Source organism: Panthera leo, chromosome B1 (assembly GCF_018350215.1).
Source record: "Panthera leo isolate Ple1 chromosome B1, P.leo_Ple1_pat1.1, whole genome shotgun sequence".
Lineage (NCBI taxonomy): Eukaryota > Metazoa > Chordata > Mammalia > Carnivora > Felidae > Panthera > Panthera leo.
Genome location: NC_056682.1, coordinates 202,980,705 through 202,995,282, shown reverse-complemented (window position 1 = coordinate 202,995,282; position 14,578 = coordinate 202,980,705). Strand labels below are relative to the sequence as shown.

The 14,578-nt window shown below is 62.6% G+C and overlaps 1 protein-coding gene across 8 annotated transcripts in view; it reads left to right on the top strand.

Moving 5' to 3' along the window:
* SH3BP2 (SH3 domain binding protein 2) overlaps positions 1–13,715 on the top strand; it is a 35,847-nt gene extending 22,132 nt beyond the window's left edge. For 7 of the 8 annotated variants that reach the window (XM_042937049.1, XM_042937051.1, XM_042937052.1 and 4 more), the window contains 12 exons: positions 2,841–2,980; positions 4,169–4,271; positions 4,989–5,106; positions 5,396–5,466; positions 6,530–6,618; positions 6,922–6,990; positions 8,511–9,165; positions 10,512–10,623; positions 10,864–10,919; positions 11,279–11,360; positions 12,819–12,878; positions 13,095–13,715. In XM_042937049.1, the coding sequence (XP_042792983.1) occupies positions 2,845–2,980; positions 4,169–4,271; positions 4,989–5,106; positions 5,396–5,466; positions 6,530–6,618; positions 6,922–6,990; positions 8,511–9,165; positions 10,512–10,623; positions 10,864–10,919; positions 11,279–11,360; positions 12,819–12,878; positions 13,095–13,232 (1,689 nt within the window). In that variant the 5' untranslated portion in view covers positions 2,841–2,844 and the 3' untranslated portion in view covers positions 13,233–13,715. Of the gene's footprint in view, positions 1–908; positions 1,025–2,840; positions 2,981–4,168; positions 4,272–4,988; positions 5,107–5,395; positions 5,467–6,529; positions 6,619–6,921; positions 6,991–8,510; positions 9,166–10,511; positions 10,624–10,863; positions 10,920–11,278; positions 11,361–12,818; positions 12,879–13,094 lie in introns of those variants that run through there. The other variant, XM_042937046.1, reaches the window with a different exon arrangement.
* Positions 13,716–14,578: the final 863 nt, after the last annotated feature.

The following is a 14,578-nucleotide window of genomic DNA, read 5'->3' as shown; positions in this document are numbered from 1 at the left end:
CACAAGTGGTGGGGGCTGCCCAGAGGTGGTGGAGAGGAGGAAGGGAGGTGGTGGCCTTGAGGGCTGAGTGTGCCGCCAGGGGAGGGACTGGCAAGGGCGCTGTGAACAGGGGCACACAGATGGGATGGAGCCTCTTGCTGCAGTGGGAAGGGGCATCGAGGGCCAGCCTGAAATGGAGGCCAGGAAAGCAGGGAATGGTGCCCAGTGTGTAGCTGGGTGGGAGCAGCGCCCAAGCTGTCAGAGCTCCCTTATGCCATGGCTGGCCCATTGCTTGGACAGGCTGTGTGCAGGTGGGAGGCAGAGGAGGCAGAATGCTTGGGGGGCCAGCAAGGCCATCCCAGCCTTTGGCCAGCCTGGGGGTCCCCTAGGAGGGGAGCCCCCATCTACCCAAGCAGGCGGGAGCTGCCAAGGACTGGACCTTGTACCTCCTGCAGGGAGACTCCTGCAGGGGATCCAGGGCTGGAGGCCCATGGCGGCAGATGGGTTAAAGCAACTTGCCCAAGAGGAGGGCAGGAAGACCCACAGACCCACCCTGGGCCCCAGTGCCTGCAGGCCACACCCGCTTCGAGCCCACCCGCAACCCTCGGAGGCAGGGCGGCCCTCACCCCCATTTGCAGAGGCGCAGACTGAGGCTCAGGGAGGAGAAGCCCCTCTCCCAAGGGCTCTAGCCAGCCGGGAGCCCGGCCGTGTGCGCCTGCTTTGCCTCGCCCGCTTCCGGAGCCCGGGCCGCACTGTGGACGTCCGCTTCGCGCCCCGAGCCACCGTCCCGCGTGGGCAGTTGGGGAAACTGAGGCCGCGCGGCGGCGGGCGGAGCGCCGGGTCCCCACCTGCCGCGCCCGCCCCGCCCGCGAGGGGAGGAGCCCGGCGGCCGCGCCGGGCGGGGGGCGCGGCGGGGCGCGGGGCGCGGCATGGCGGGCGCGGGGCGCGGGCGGCGGGGCTGGGGCGGGCGGGAGGCGGGCGCCGCGGGGCCGGGCCCGGGGCCGTGTCGCTGCGCGCAGGGACGGCAGGCCGCCGCGTGGACGCCGTGAGTACCGAGCCGCGCTTCCTGCGGGAACAAAGGCGGGCGTGGGCCGGCTGGGCGGGGCGCGGGGCTGTGTCGCGGGGGCCGGGGACGTGCCTTTGTTCGGAGCCTCCTCCGCTGTTGGCGGGACCCAGGCCGAGGGGTTGGTTTTGGGCAGATGGAGCCGGAGGGGGGCAGCCTGAGTGACCCAGGCAGAGGCCGGGGGAGCAGCCCCGGACGTTTGGTGGAGGGTGCTGGTTTGCCAGCAGCAGAGTGGTTTTCTTTGTGTGTGTGTTTGGGAGTGGGAGCTGTAGTGGCAGGAGTCCCAGAGGACGGGGCCTCTGGGTTTAACCCTAGTGACTCATTGGGACACTGACCACACACCCAGTTCAGTCCAACTCCACTGGGGCCCCAGGAGGGACCCGGCACCAGGTTCAGGCAGGCACAGGCAAAACGGTGCCCGGTGGGGTTGCTGTTCAGAGGGACCAGTGGCGGGGGACCCGAATATGAGGTGGCTCACGGAAGAGGGGACTCAGAACCTGGGTCTTGAAGGATGAATAGGAGTTCTTCATGTGAGAAGGGGTAGTGGTCAGTCATTCCAGGCAGAGGCCGGAGCCTGGCATGTTTCAGGGAGAGCAGCTGGGGTGAACAAGAGGCTGGACAAGGGAGAGGGCTGACGCTGCACTTGGAATGTCAGGTCCTGCGGGCCCGAGTTAACCCTGAGGCAGTCAGCCTGCCCCTGGTGACTGTGCGCGGTGTAGTCCTTGCCTGAGTGATGCCCCAGCTGATGGGGAGGCAGGGTGGATACCAGCCAGCCCACTGGATGGTCATCACGGCCACTGCCGATAAGGGTGTGCTGTGTGCCAGGCTGTGTCCACTCTGTCTTTCCATTCTACAGTTCCAGCAACTGAGGCCTAGGGGTCCCCCAGAAAGCCAAGCCAGGATGGGAAGTGGGGACTCTTGACTACCTGTTTTCCTGCTTCCTGGGCTCAGGGCCTTAAGGAAGGGATGGACTGAAGCTGGTGAAGGGCAGGCAGGAGTGGAGGGTGGGGCATTTGAGGGCCATGCCCCTCACCCCTTCCCTGCTAAAGGGTCAGAGATGGTTGAGAGGGTGACCAGGGCCTGGCCCAGCCCCTGTACCTCTTTGACTTCATTAGGCTGTGACCCTACTCATCTGCTAGAAGCCCTCCGTGGCTGTCCCCATCGTAGGTTCACATAGCACTCAGATTTGGGGTGGTTATGGCCCAAGGCTTGATTTATCCAAGCCAGTGGGTTGTTTGTTTGTTTTTTTTTTTTTATTTTTTTATTTTGAGAGAGAGCAGGAGCAGGGGAGGGGCAGAGAGAGAGGAAAAGAGAGAGAATCCCGAGCAGGCTTCGTGCTGTCAGCACAGAGTCCAATGTGGGGCTTGAACTCATGAAACGTGAGCTCATGACCTGAGCGAGACAAAGAGTTGGACCCTGAATCGAGTGAGCCACCCAGGTGCCCTTGGGCCAGTGGTTGTTTGAATTCACTCACGGTGGTCCCTCCCCTTCCTTGAATTCAGTAGGCGTGTGCTGAGTAAACCAGTGACAGTGAAGGAACACACTCAGTTCTCAGAGTCCTTGGGGCTCAGGTTTGTGGCCAAATAGACCAGAGGCCAACCATGTGGACCAGTTGGCCCTTTCTCTCCCTGGGGTCCCACCAAGAAGCCGGGGGCTTTCCGAAAGGAGTTTCCTCACCCCTTGCTGACCCTTCACGCTGTCTTCAGCATCTTGGCAGTATCCCCCACTGCATGCCCTCAGCTTTGCCGTCTTCTGTCCCCCAGCCCTGGCTGAGACCTGTCTCCTCCTTTTACTGCAGCTTCATGGCGGCCGAGGAGATGCACTGGCCGGCCCCCATGAAGGCCATTGGTGCCCAGAACTTGCTGACCATGCCCGGGGGCGTGGCCAAGGCTGGCTACCTGCACAAGAAGGGTGGCACCCAGCTGCAGTTGCTGAGATGTGAGTCCTCTGGGTGGTAGGGCGCATGACGGGAGGATGTGGGGACAGGGCTGAACCCCAGCCCTGCCGCCCCACTGCCCTGGTGGACCTCCATGGGCAAGCGACCTGTCTCTCTGAGCCTCTGCCTCCTTCCGTGGTGGGCCCTCCAGAGTTTTCCATCCCTCCATGGTGGCCAGTGCTGCCTGGGGGTGTGAGGTCAGCCTCCCCACTCCCCAGGATCGTGGGAGGATTCGGGGTGTTACTGCTAAGTGGAGATAGGATGGGCATTTGGTGCACAGCGCTGACCATCGGTCCAGGGCAGCTTCAGTCTGCAGCCAGGGGCTGGGGGCCCTCGGTGGCCTGGTAGGTCTGGCCTTGCGCTATCCAGTGGGTGTTCAGTGAGTTGGTTGGTCACTCGGTCCCTTAGTGAACTAACGTGCCAAGACCCAGCTGGGTGCTGGACCTTCAGAGTTGCGTGAGGCCAAAGCTCTGGTCCCTGGGACAGCATTTTGGGAGAGGGTGGGAGCCCCCAGGTCTGGGAGATGCCCGGTCATTAAGACATTGAAGGCCAGAGAGCATCAGGGCCTTGTTTGTCCTTCTGCCCAGGCCTTTGTTCCAGCAGCGCCCTCCGCCAAGGACTCCCAGGCACCGTGCTGCCTTACGGAGGTACCGCAGGCTGGGCTGCTGGTCTGCTCTGGCCTTTGGACAGGGAGCCTCCAAGGAGGGGCTGCAACTGATGTGCCCCTAGGCCCGGGAGGGACTGTCTGGGAATAGGACAGTGGAGCGTGGGGGTTCACTGTAACTGTGTAGGCTGGTGTTTGGCTCCATGCCAGTGGCTCTTCGGGCCTCTTTGCCCCGACCCTCGCTCTGCCTTCCTAGGGTGGAAAGAGGTGGCCATGGCCTCTGGCCCTGGCTTTGCCCTTCTCTGAGCCAGCCTTTCTGGTCACGGTCTGCCCCTGCCCCGGGAACGGCCAGGCCTGCCTTGGCGCTCGGGCTGGTCAGCATGCCCATGGATCGTTTACATTTGGACTCCGTGGGAGGGGCAGCATGCTAGCCCAACTCCAGGCCCTTCCATTTAGTGGGGTTCAAAGGCAGGAGGTCTGGCCTCGGGTCACCCAGGGCCTCTGGGAGTGGCCCCCAGAGTGGGGTCTGCCCGGCAGCCTCTCGGGGCTCACCCTGTGCCCTTGCCACACTTGCCCTTGCCCTCAGGGCCCCTGCGCTTTGTCATCATCCATAAGCGATGCGTCTACTACTTCAAGAGCAGCACGTCCGCCTCCCCGCAGGGTGCCTTCTCGCTGAACGGCTATAACCGGTAAGTGCCCGCTACCCGCCGGCCCCAGCAGAACCCTGGCCAGGCCAATCCCAGGTTCCCACCCAGGGAAAGTTCGGGCTCTCCTGAGATGGCTCACACTCCACCCACCCTGGATCGCGTCCAGCATTCTCCCCTCCCTCTTGGCCTCTATGTGGCCTCCTCACGACCTCCCTCAGGTCTCCCCGGCTTCAGGGCCTCCTGGGCTGGGGCCGGCTCCTTGCTTTACACATGCCATGGGCTGGGTCCACCCAGTGAGCGCCTCCCTGCTGATGGGGTTCCCCTGGGGTCCCCCGGGGAGGGGTGTTTCCTTTTCCCAAACACACCACCCTGACCTCAGGGGATGGGGCAGTTGGGCACGCCTGCCCCAGGTGCCTGGCCCCACGGGCTCCCCCGTGGCAGTGGGGGCAGGGCGGAGGCTGACATGTTAGGGCCCCCAACAGGCAGGCCAGGGGCCAGGTGGGGCTGAGGTGGGCAGCGAGGCTGACGTGTCCTCGGTTTGGAGCCCCGCATGCTGCTGCTCCCAGGATGACCTCCCAGACCCCAGAACCATGTCTGCCCATCCCTGTCCCTGCCTACGTGCTTTGCTCTGCCTGAAGCATCTAGGCCTTTGGCCTGGAGAGTGAGCAAGGTGGGACTGCCCAGACCTGCCAGTGTCCTTGGGGGCGTGCTGGGTGCTGAGGCCTGCCCAGGTGCTGACCGCTGGCCCCGTGCCCTCAGGGTGATGCGGGCGGCTGAGGAGACGACGTCCAACAATGTCTTCCCCTTCAAGATTGTCCACATCAGCAAGAAGCACCGCACCTGGTTCTTCTCCGCCTCCTCTGAGGATGAGCGCAAGGTGAGGCTGCCTCCAGGGGCAGGGAGCTGGCAGGGGTACCATCCTGGCCCCGAGGGGACGTGGGGGGGCAAGGTGCCGGGCAGGTGCTGTTCCTCAGTCCTCCTCCTTCCGTCTGTAGCCTAGTCCGGCACCACACTCTTGGAAGCTGTGTCAGGAAGAGCCCTGAATGGGCTGAGGGGAGGCCAGGGCCCCAGGAAGGCTGCCAGCCAGGGCAGTGAGGGCAGGCAGGGTGAGGGAGGGGCAGGCCCCGGACAGCGCTGTGCTCACCGCAACCCGGACTGATCCACAGGGCTGGATGGCCTTGCTGCGCAGGGAGATCGGCCACTTCCACGAGAAGAAGGACTTGCCCACAGACGCCAGGTGGGCCTGGGCATGGGAGGCATGGGCAGGGTGTCGCCAGGGCCACTGGGTTGACATGTGTGCCTACCTCCCAGCTTCCGGGGGCCTGACCCAGAATCGCCTTCTTGATGAGTTTTCTGAAGGTGCAGCCAGGCTGTGTGTGTGTGTGTGTGTGTCCCGGAGTGTATAAGTGCGTGTGTGCACACCCATTGGTGGTTTCTGTTCAGGGGCCGTGTGTGATTTTACCTGCCCGCCCAGAGGCCCAGCACTTGTAGCTCAGAGCTTCAACTTCCCAGTCCCCTGACGCTCACCCTGGCGCGTTGAGACTGAGACCAGAGTGAGTCCCCCAGGGCACTGGCTCAGTCCATCCAGGTCTCAGTGACCTCACCGTGAGGTGGCCCAGCAGGCAGCAAGGGCCCTTTGGGCAGGAACAAAAACCATCCTGTCCTTTCAGAGCTGAGGAAACTAAGGCCCAGAGAAGGCTGGGCACACCTGAGGCCATCCCACAAGTGCCTGCCTGCCCCCAGAGCTCCTGGCCCTGAGCCTTATAGCAGGCTTAGCTCAGAACTGACTGGAGACCCAGAGGTGGGCAGTGGGATGTGGGGCTGGCCCTGAGGCCTGGCCCTGTCTGGTCGGTCAGGGGAGGCACCACAGCCTCCAGTCCCTGTGTCTGTTTTTATCACCTTGTGTGGGTCTTTTCTTTTTTAAGTTTATTCATTTTTGAGGGAGAGAGAGAGACAGACCAAGCATGAGTGGGGGAGGAGTAGAGAGCGAGGGACACACAGAATCTGAAACAGGCTCCATGCTGTGAGCTGTCAGCACAGAGCCTGATGTGGGGCTTGAACTCATGAACGTGAGCTGAAGTCAGATGCTCAACCAACTGAGCCCCCCCAGGCACCCCCTATGTCTTTTCTCGTTTTGTGTTTGTCTGTGGGTCCAGCTCTGTATATGTCTGTGTGTGTCTGTGTCACGTTTGTGCTCATGTCCTTCTCTGTGTGTGTGTCTCTGTGCATATGTATCCATACGTGTGGGTGCAAAGGACTCCCCCCTGCACAATGCTCACTCCCCCCCCCCCCCACTTCAGTGACTCCAGCTCAGACACAGACAGCTTCTACGGTGCAGTCGAGCGGCCTGTGGACATCAGCCTCTCTCCATACCCCACAGACAATGAAGGTGAGGCCTGTCTCTGCAGCCCCTGCCCCACCACCTCTCGGCACCTGGCTGTGGCAGTGAAAGGATCAGTCCCTCCTCTCTGGCTGCCACCAAGGAGGGGAAACATATCTGGCTGTCCTTGATCTGTCCGTTTGTCTTCCCCAGGCAGCCTGGGTCCTGGGTTCACACCTGGCCCACCTGGTCTTTGTCCAGTGCCTCCCTGACTCTTGGCTGCCAGTGTTCTGAGGGCACCTGCCCTGCCACCCAACCCTGGTGCGGCTGGGCCTGGGCTGCCCTAGGTCTGACCCTCTGTCTGCCTCACAGACTATGAGCACGAGGACGAGGACGACTCATACATGGAGCCCGACTCCCCTGAGCCCGTGGAGCCCGAAGGTAGGTGGGCAACCTGTGAGCCTGGGGCGCTCACGGGGCTGGGGCCTAGAGCAGAGCCCTTCCTGAGCTGGGAATGCTGGCCAGAATCCTGCTCTGGGTGGCCTCCGTTTCCCTGTTGTGTGCACTCTGGCTGGCTCTGCTCACCTGACCCTCCAGCCTCTGCAGTAAGCCTGGGATGGAGGGGGAGGATTTACAAATAAGTGAGCTGGGGGCCCACACTTGTGATGCTGGGCTGGGGTGGTCCTGGGGGCCGAGAGGGGGGAAGGAGGGATACTGAGGAGTGGGTGGGGCCAGGGTAGGGCCTACTCCTGTGGCCGATGGCCATCTGGACGATGGCCAGGCTAGCCTGTCGCTTACCGACCCACTCCCACCCAACCTCCCTGGCAAGGGAGACAGGCTTGTACTGGGCATCACACGTATGCGTTACAGCAAAGCATAGGGTCCGCGGAGAGGGCTGTGCCCATCACTCACTATCCTTTCCACTGTCCTGGGGACTTGGGACAAACCCCCTAACCCGCGGCCTCCCTGTGTCTCTGCCTCCTCTCCTCCAACGACCTTGTCCTCTGCCCACCTCAACCCCGAGTCCCTCTCAGGTGAAGCAGGTCCAGCCCCTTCCCTCCTACTGGCCCCTCCCTCTGAGGCCACCACCAGGGCCTCCCAGCCATGTGCCAGCTCCCCTCCCAGCACAGAGCCCACAGCTCCATCCTGTGTCCCTCTGCCCCTCCCTGAACTGTGGCCACACGTGGCTGGAGGTGAGCACGCTGGGCCTCGCTTTGCGCCCAGCCGTGCACCTCCAGGGCCAGCGCTCCTGTGCACCTGCCTGCACACTCCCTTCTGAGTGCCCCCTACAAGCAGGCTTTACCTCCCCGTCCCCAAAATGTGTCTTAATATGGTTCCAGCGACCTCCCCATCCCCCGACGCAGCCCTCGGCACCCGTGGGTGGAGCTCTACCCGGCCTGGTGCCGTCCCCCCTGCTTCTCAGCCGCCTTGCTCAGCACCAGGTGCCTTGTGCTCCAGGCCCCTCCCACCTCACTCAGCCTTGTACCAGCCCCCTGATGTCCACCCGCACAACCCTGGCCACCCTGGGACTCAGGCCCGGCTCGCTCCTTTCCCTCCAGTCTTAGGCTGCCGGGACAGCCGTGTCACACTGGCATCTCCATCCAGCACCTCTCCTCTGAACCCCAGACCTGTGCCCCGATGCCCACAATGTGTCTTGTAGCACGAGCACACGTAACCCTCGCCTTCCACCCCACCTGCTTCTGTCCATCCCCCTCACCTCTGTTGGTGGGAGTTATAGCCTCCTCTAGCTGAGGTCAGGGCCTAGGAGTCCGCCTTGCCTCTTCTCTCTACCTCTGCTTCTGGGAACCTGATGGCTCCTGATATGACATCTAGGCTTCTGGAAGCTTCTGTGGGCTACTTCTGGGGGATGCGTGAGGCAGGCCAGGTGGTGCGGGTTGGTGGTGTTGGCCCAGCCTCAAGCAGGTCATGCTTGCTCACTGACTGGTCTCGTTGCTCTGCAGACACTCTGACCCACCCGCCGGCCTACCCCCCGCCTCCTGTGCCCACGCCCAGGAAGCCAGTCTTCTCCGACATGCCCCGTGCTCACTCCTTTGCCTCCAAGGGCCCGAGCCCTCTGCTGCCACCCCCGCCCCCGAAGCGTGGCCTCCCCGATGCAAGCCTGGCTCCCGAGGACTCCAAGAGGGACGTGCTGGGCCCAAGGCGGCCCGAGCCTGGCCTCAGAGTGCCCACGGCCTCCCGGAGGATGAGCGACCCCCCACTGGGCAACCTGCCAACCATGCCCAACCTCCGGAAACCCCCTTGCTTCCGGGAGAGCCCCAGCCCCAGCCCAGAGCCCCGGGTCCCTGGCCATGGGGCTGGCTCTGCCTCCAGCTCTGCTGGCATGGCCACTGCCACCTCCAGGAACTGTGACAAGCTCAAGTCCTTCCATCTGTCCCCTCGGGGGCCACCCACACCCGAGCCCCCGCCGGTGCCGGCCAACAAGCCCAAGTTCTTGAAGATGACTGAAGAGGCCCCCCCAAGGGAGGCAGCCAGGCCCGGACTCTTTGTACCCCCTGTGGCCCCCAGGCCTCCTGTACTGAAGCTGCCCATGCCCGAGGCCACAGTCCGGCCCCCCGTCCTGCCCAGGCCAGAGAAGCCACCCCTCCCCCACCTCCAGTGAGTTTACTTGGCACTGGGGCCCCTGGGGTCCCTCCCCAACCTGATGGGTTCTCCTGCTGGTGCCCTGGCCTCCTCCTCTCTGGCCCTCTCTGTCCATGAGGGGTAGCCGGCAGCCCTAGCATAGGAGCGGGAAGGCTCCTGGACAGCCCCAGCCTGGCTAGGCTGAGCAGCCTCCCCTGCACTGGCCCCGGAAGAATGTCCAGCCTAGTGGGTGCTGGGCCTGGAGCCTGTGGCTGCTTGGGGAGCAGTGGGCAAGTTGGGTCTTGGGGGAAACCGGCCTCCCAGAGTCCGTGCTGGGCAACCCGAGGAGCCTGCAAGGGTCAAGGGAGAGGCCTGCAGGGCTGCCTGCTCTGGGATAGACGGTAGGGGTGGGAGCTGGGGCTGTGAGCCTCTTGGGGCCAGCGAGCCTGCACAAGCCTCGCTGGTCCACAGCTGTCCTTCCCAGCCCTGCCTGGGGCTCTGGAGCCACCAAGGCTGCCTTTGTGCTCTTCCTGACTGGGAACTTGCCAGAATGTGGAGTATGTTGGTGACTCACCCTGAGGTCTGCGTGGAACACTGTCTTCTTTATTGCTGGGCTGCGTCAGGAGACTGGTGTCCCCTGCTCCCACAGTGTCATTCATACCACAGCCTGTGGTCAGAGATGTCCAGGGCCCTAAACAGTGAAGGCTCTGGGAGCCATGGGGTGAGCCTTGAGTGAGCGTGCTGACCCAGTGCTCCTGGAACCCCTTTGGCTCTGGCTCTCTCCTCCCTAGGGCTCTGTTAGCTCTGCTGCTGTGGGAGGGTGCCTGGGAGGACCCTCTTGCCAGGTGATAGTTCTAGAACTAGAACTATAGAACATAGTTCATAGAACTATGTGACAAGGGGCCATGATGGTGCAGACTGGGTCAGTTTGCCAAATGCTACAGGGTTGGGTGTGCCAGGGCCGACTGCCCACGGCCCAGCAGACCAGCCCCGTGTGGTCTCCTTTAATCCTCCTTGAAACCGTAGAGGCTTCAGACCACCTGGCCGCATGTGTGGGACATGTTTGTGGACTCCCATCCATTCACGTGCATCCATTCTCTGTGGCTTTGGGAGGGGCATGACTTGGCCAAGGTCACAAGCTGGTTAGCAGCAGAGCTGGGCCGAGACCCCCAGCCCAGGGCCTTCTCCCACATCTGTCGTGTGACCCCTGACACCAGAGTTCAGGCCCTTAGGACCCCTCTTGCCAGTGGCATTGGCAGCCGTCACCCAAGGGCAGCCAACAGAGGCCTGTTTCAGAGCTTTCTGGTGGAGGCCTAGGGTGTGTGGGGGTGGTGTGCAGGGGTGTGACAGTGATGTCCCTTCCTCTGCTTTTCCCCTTCAAGGCGGTCACCCCCTGATGGGCAGAGTTTCCGGAGCTTCTCCTTTGAGAAGCCCCGACGACTCTCGAAGCCTGAGGACACGAGTGCAGAGGGTTCTGACGATGACTATGAGAAGGTGAGGCAATGGAGAGCTCCGGATCCTGGCACTGGGCAGGTGGCGGTGGGCGGGCTGCAGGCCGGGGTGGCCCCTCACCGGCCACCTCCAGTGACAAGCCCCCAGGACGCTGGAGTTGTCGGGAGTGTAAGCGTGTGCACAGCCCCAGATCTGGGCACAGGCTGGCAGCCCACGGGGTGGGGGGAGGGAGGAGAGGGCTGGTGCAGACCCTGACCCTGACCGCCATTGGCCTCTCTCCAGGTGCCCCTGCCCAGCTCTGTCTTTATCAATACCACGGAGTCCTACGAAGTGGAAAGGTCAGCACGAAGCCCTTCTTTCTCCGAATCCCTGTTTTTGCAGATGTGAGGTCCCCTGCCTTTCTGTCCCCCGTCATCTGCTTTGGTGTTAGACAGTGGCTAGCACAGGTGCATGGCCCTGAGCAGACTGGGGAAGCCAGCAAAACAGCGGATGCCATCAGCCCAGTCCCAGTGCTGCCCATCACCCCGGGCAGGGCCCCAAGCCCCACACAGGCCGGCCTCACCACACCGGTTGTTCTCAGACCATGTGCTGCAGAATAGTGAGAAGACAAACACCTACACTGAGGAGTGAGGCTGGAGGGTCCCTGAGAGGGTTGGCTGTCTGAGAATGGTTTGTTGATGCAGCTGTGTTATTTTAGGCTGTTCAAAGCCACAAGCCCCCAGGGAGAGCCCCAGGATGGACTCTACTGCATCCGGGATTCCTCCACCAAGTCAGGGAAGGTAGGTGCCCAGGGAGGGTGCCCCAACAGTCACCCTGCTGAGTGAAGGCGCCCTGGGGACTGCTGCGTTGTGGGGGGGTTCGTCTGGTTCTGCACACACTTGGGCTGATGGCACGCATCGTGCTTTATAGTATATACATCGCTTCCCTGCACAGCCTCTTATTTCGCATCTCAGCTAGTTCCGTCGTTGGGGTCTCTGCCCAGCAGCCCCTCCCCCATCTATTCTCAGGAACTGAATACTGTCTTCTAGCTGGGATAGTGGCCCAGCCCCCCAGCACAGGCAGGAAATGGGAGGGAAGTGCTGGGGGTCCTGGAACTCTGATGCGGCTGTTTGTTTTTTTTTTTAATGTTTACTTATTTTGAGAAAGAGTGTGTGTGTACATGCTCAGAACAGAGAAGGGCCAGAGAGAGAGGGAAGAGAGAGAATCCCAAGCAGGCTCCTCACTGTCAGCCCAGAACCTGATGTGGGGCTCGATCTCATGAACCGCAAGATCGTGACCTGAGCCTAAGTCAAGAATTGGACACTTAACCGACGGAGTCACCCAGGCACTGGGCTGGGGGTTTTCATGCACTCTGAAGGGGAGGCTGCTTGGGGCAGTGGGAATAGGGAGAGAGTGCTGGGTCTGCCTCTGCTCCTCTGGGGTGAATTTTGTGACCTCACTGAGCCTCAGTTTTCTTGTCCGTTTTTCCTTCTCCCTCTCCTCCCCTCCCCCTCCCCTCCCCTCCCCCTCCCCTCCCCCTCCCCTCCCCCTCCCCTCCCCCTCCCCCTCCCCTCCCCTCCCCTCCCCCTCCCCTCCCCCTCCCCTCCCCCTCCCCTCCCCCTCCCCTCCCCCTCCCCTCCCTCCCCCTCCCCTCCCCCTCCCCTCCCCTTCCCTCCCCTTCCCTCCCCCCTCCCCTCCCCTCCCCCTCTCCTCCCCTCCCCTCCCCCCTCCCCTCCCCTCCCCCTCCCCTCCCCTCTCCCCTCCCCTCCCCCTCCCCTCCCCTCCCCCCCCCCTGCCCTCCCCTCCCCCTCCCCTCCCCTCCCCCCTACCCTGCCCTCCCCTCCCCCCTCCCCTCCCCTCCCCCCTCCCCTCCCTTTCCCCCTCCCCTCCCCTCCCCTCCCCTTCCTCCTCCCCAAGTAAGCTCTGCCCCCAATGTGAGGCTTGAGCTCACAACCCCAAGATCAAGAGTCGCACGCTCTTCCAGCTGAGCCAGCCTGGAGCCCCTCAGTGTTCCCATGTACGTCAGACATGGTCGTAGAGTAGCCAGGCACCTGCTTCTATTATTTATGTCTCATTGGAGGCTATTGGGCGGGAGCCCTGGGGCAAATGGCTGCCTGCCCATATCAGCCCTGCTGTCCACGTGCAGAGTGACCCCTCCCTAGGTCACCGTAAGTGCCGTAGGACCCAGGCATGATGCCTCTGTCCACTCCTCCGTCTCTGCGGTCCATCTCCTGAGGCTGGGGCTTCTCTCCCTGCAGGTTCTGGTCGTGTGGGATGAAAGCTCCAACAAAGTGAGGAACTACCGCATCTTTGAGAAGGTGGGCAGGCTGACCCCTCACCCGGGCCCTGGCTGAAAGGGAAACCCTGGCCTGGGTGGGACGGCGCGGGGGGGGGGGGGGGGGGGGGGAGGGTGTGTGGCAGGCACAGAGGTGACACAGGGCAGCCGGGAGCAGGCCTGACTGTCACCCTTGCTGCTGTCCACTGCACTTTGCAGGAGACCTCCCCCTGACCCTGCCACTCCTTTCCCTTCCCAGGACTCTAAGTTTTACCTGGAGGGCGAGGTGCTGTTTGTGAGTGTGGGCAGCCTGGTGGAGCATTACCACACCCACGTGCTGCCCAGCCACCAGAGCCTGCGACTGCAGCGCCCCTACGGCTACACAAGGCCCAGGTGACGCCCGTCATACATGCTTCTGGGCAGAGACAACCACTGGGGCTGTGACCCCGGGCCATGCAGACGGGACGGGCTCGCGTGAGAGCATGATCTGGAGTGAGCGCCGTGCTCTGATCCAGGGCCTTGTAGAATCTGCAAGGCCAGACCCCACCCAGCAGGCTGGGTCCCTGGGGCTAGGCCAAGCTCTGGTCTCCAGAGGATCGGGGGGCTCTCCTGTCCCATGCAGACCACCCTGTCCAACCTTCCAGGAGTCCAGGGTCCCAGGACCGAGCCCTGCTTGGGCTCTGTGGACAAGAATTCTGGTCACCTCCACCCCTCCCCACTCGCCCAGCACACTAACCCGGCACTGGGTTGGGAGCTGGGCAGGGCTGGGGCATTTGGGGTTAGGGCAGGGGCTGGCCCCCCAGGACTGACACCCCCAGGAACGCTAAGACACAGGCTCCAGGATGGGCCATTGATGTACAATAAAGCACAGATGACCTTTCTGTCCGTGGCTGGGGTTTCATTGGGAGAGAGGGATGACCAGCCTTACCAAGTACCCACACCCACATCCAAGCGGCTGGCTGCAGCAGCCCAGCTTACAGGAAGCCTAAGAAGTTCTTGTCTTCCGGGGCAAAGGTCCCTAAATGACTTGCTCGGGGTGCATAGCTGGTAACAACAGGATTTGACCTTGGGCACTCTGGACTCAGAGCCTGTACTCTGAAGTGCCACAGGTCAGAGGCAAGGCAATGGGACTACAGAGCTAAAAGGTCCCCGTATGTACAGTTGGGTCATTTGCCGGATTAACAGATGGTTACTGGGAGACAGCTGAGCACACACTGGCCACAGCATTGGGGTGTGCCTGGGTGGGGAGCTAGAACCCCACTGAGGTCTCCAGGAAGACTTCTTGGAGGAAGTGATGGCTACAGAGGGGTGGGAAAGTGGGTCCTGTGTAGGCTGAGTGGGTGGGGAGGGTGGTCCCCAGATGCTGAGTCCCCTGGGCAACACCCCATTCAAGTCCAGCCCTCACCGCCCCCTCCTTTCCTACTACAGAATTCAGCAGGTGCTCTCCCTGGCAACGGCCATCCAGGCTGGATTTTTGGGTGTGTGTAAACAGACTCCATTTAGGGTCTGGGCTGGCAGGGAGGGACCCCAGGGTCATCAGATCCTCTCTGCACCTTGTGTGGGGAAAGAAGTTTGCTGTGTGAGATCCAAACCCAGGATAGCACTTGTGCCCACCAGCCGAGGATTGATCATCTTTGTTTGGATTGACCTCCATGTGCCCCTGGGCATGTTTTGGGGGTGGGGTGGCTTGCTGGAGGAGGGGGAGGGATGAGGCCTCTGTGGATGTGAGAGGCTGCGGCCCCA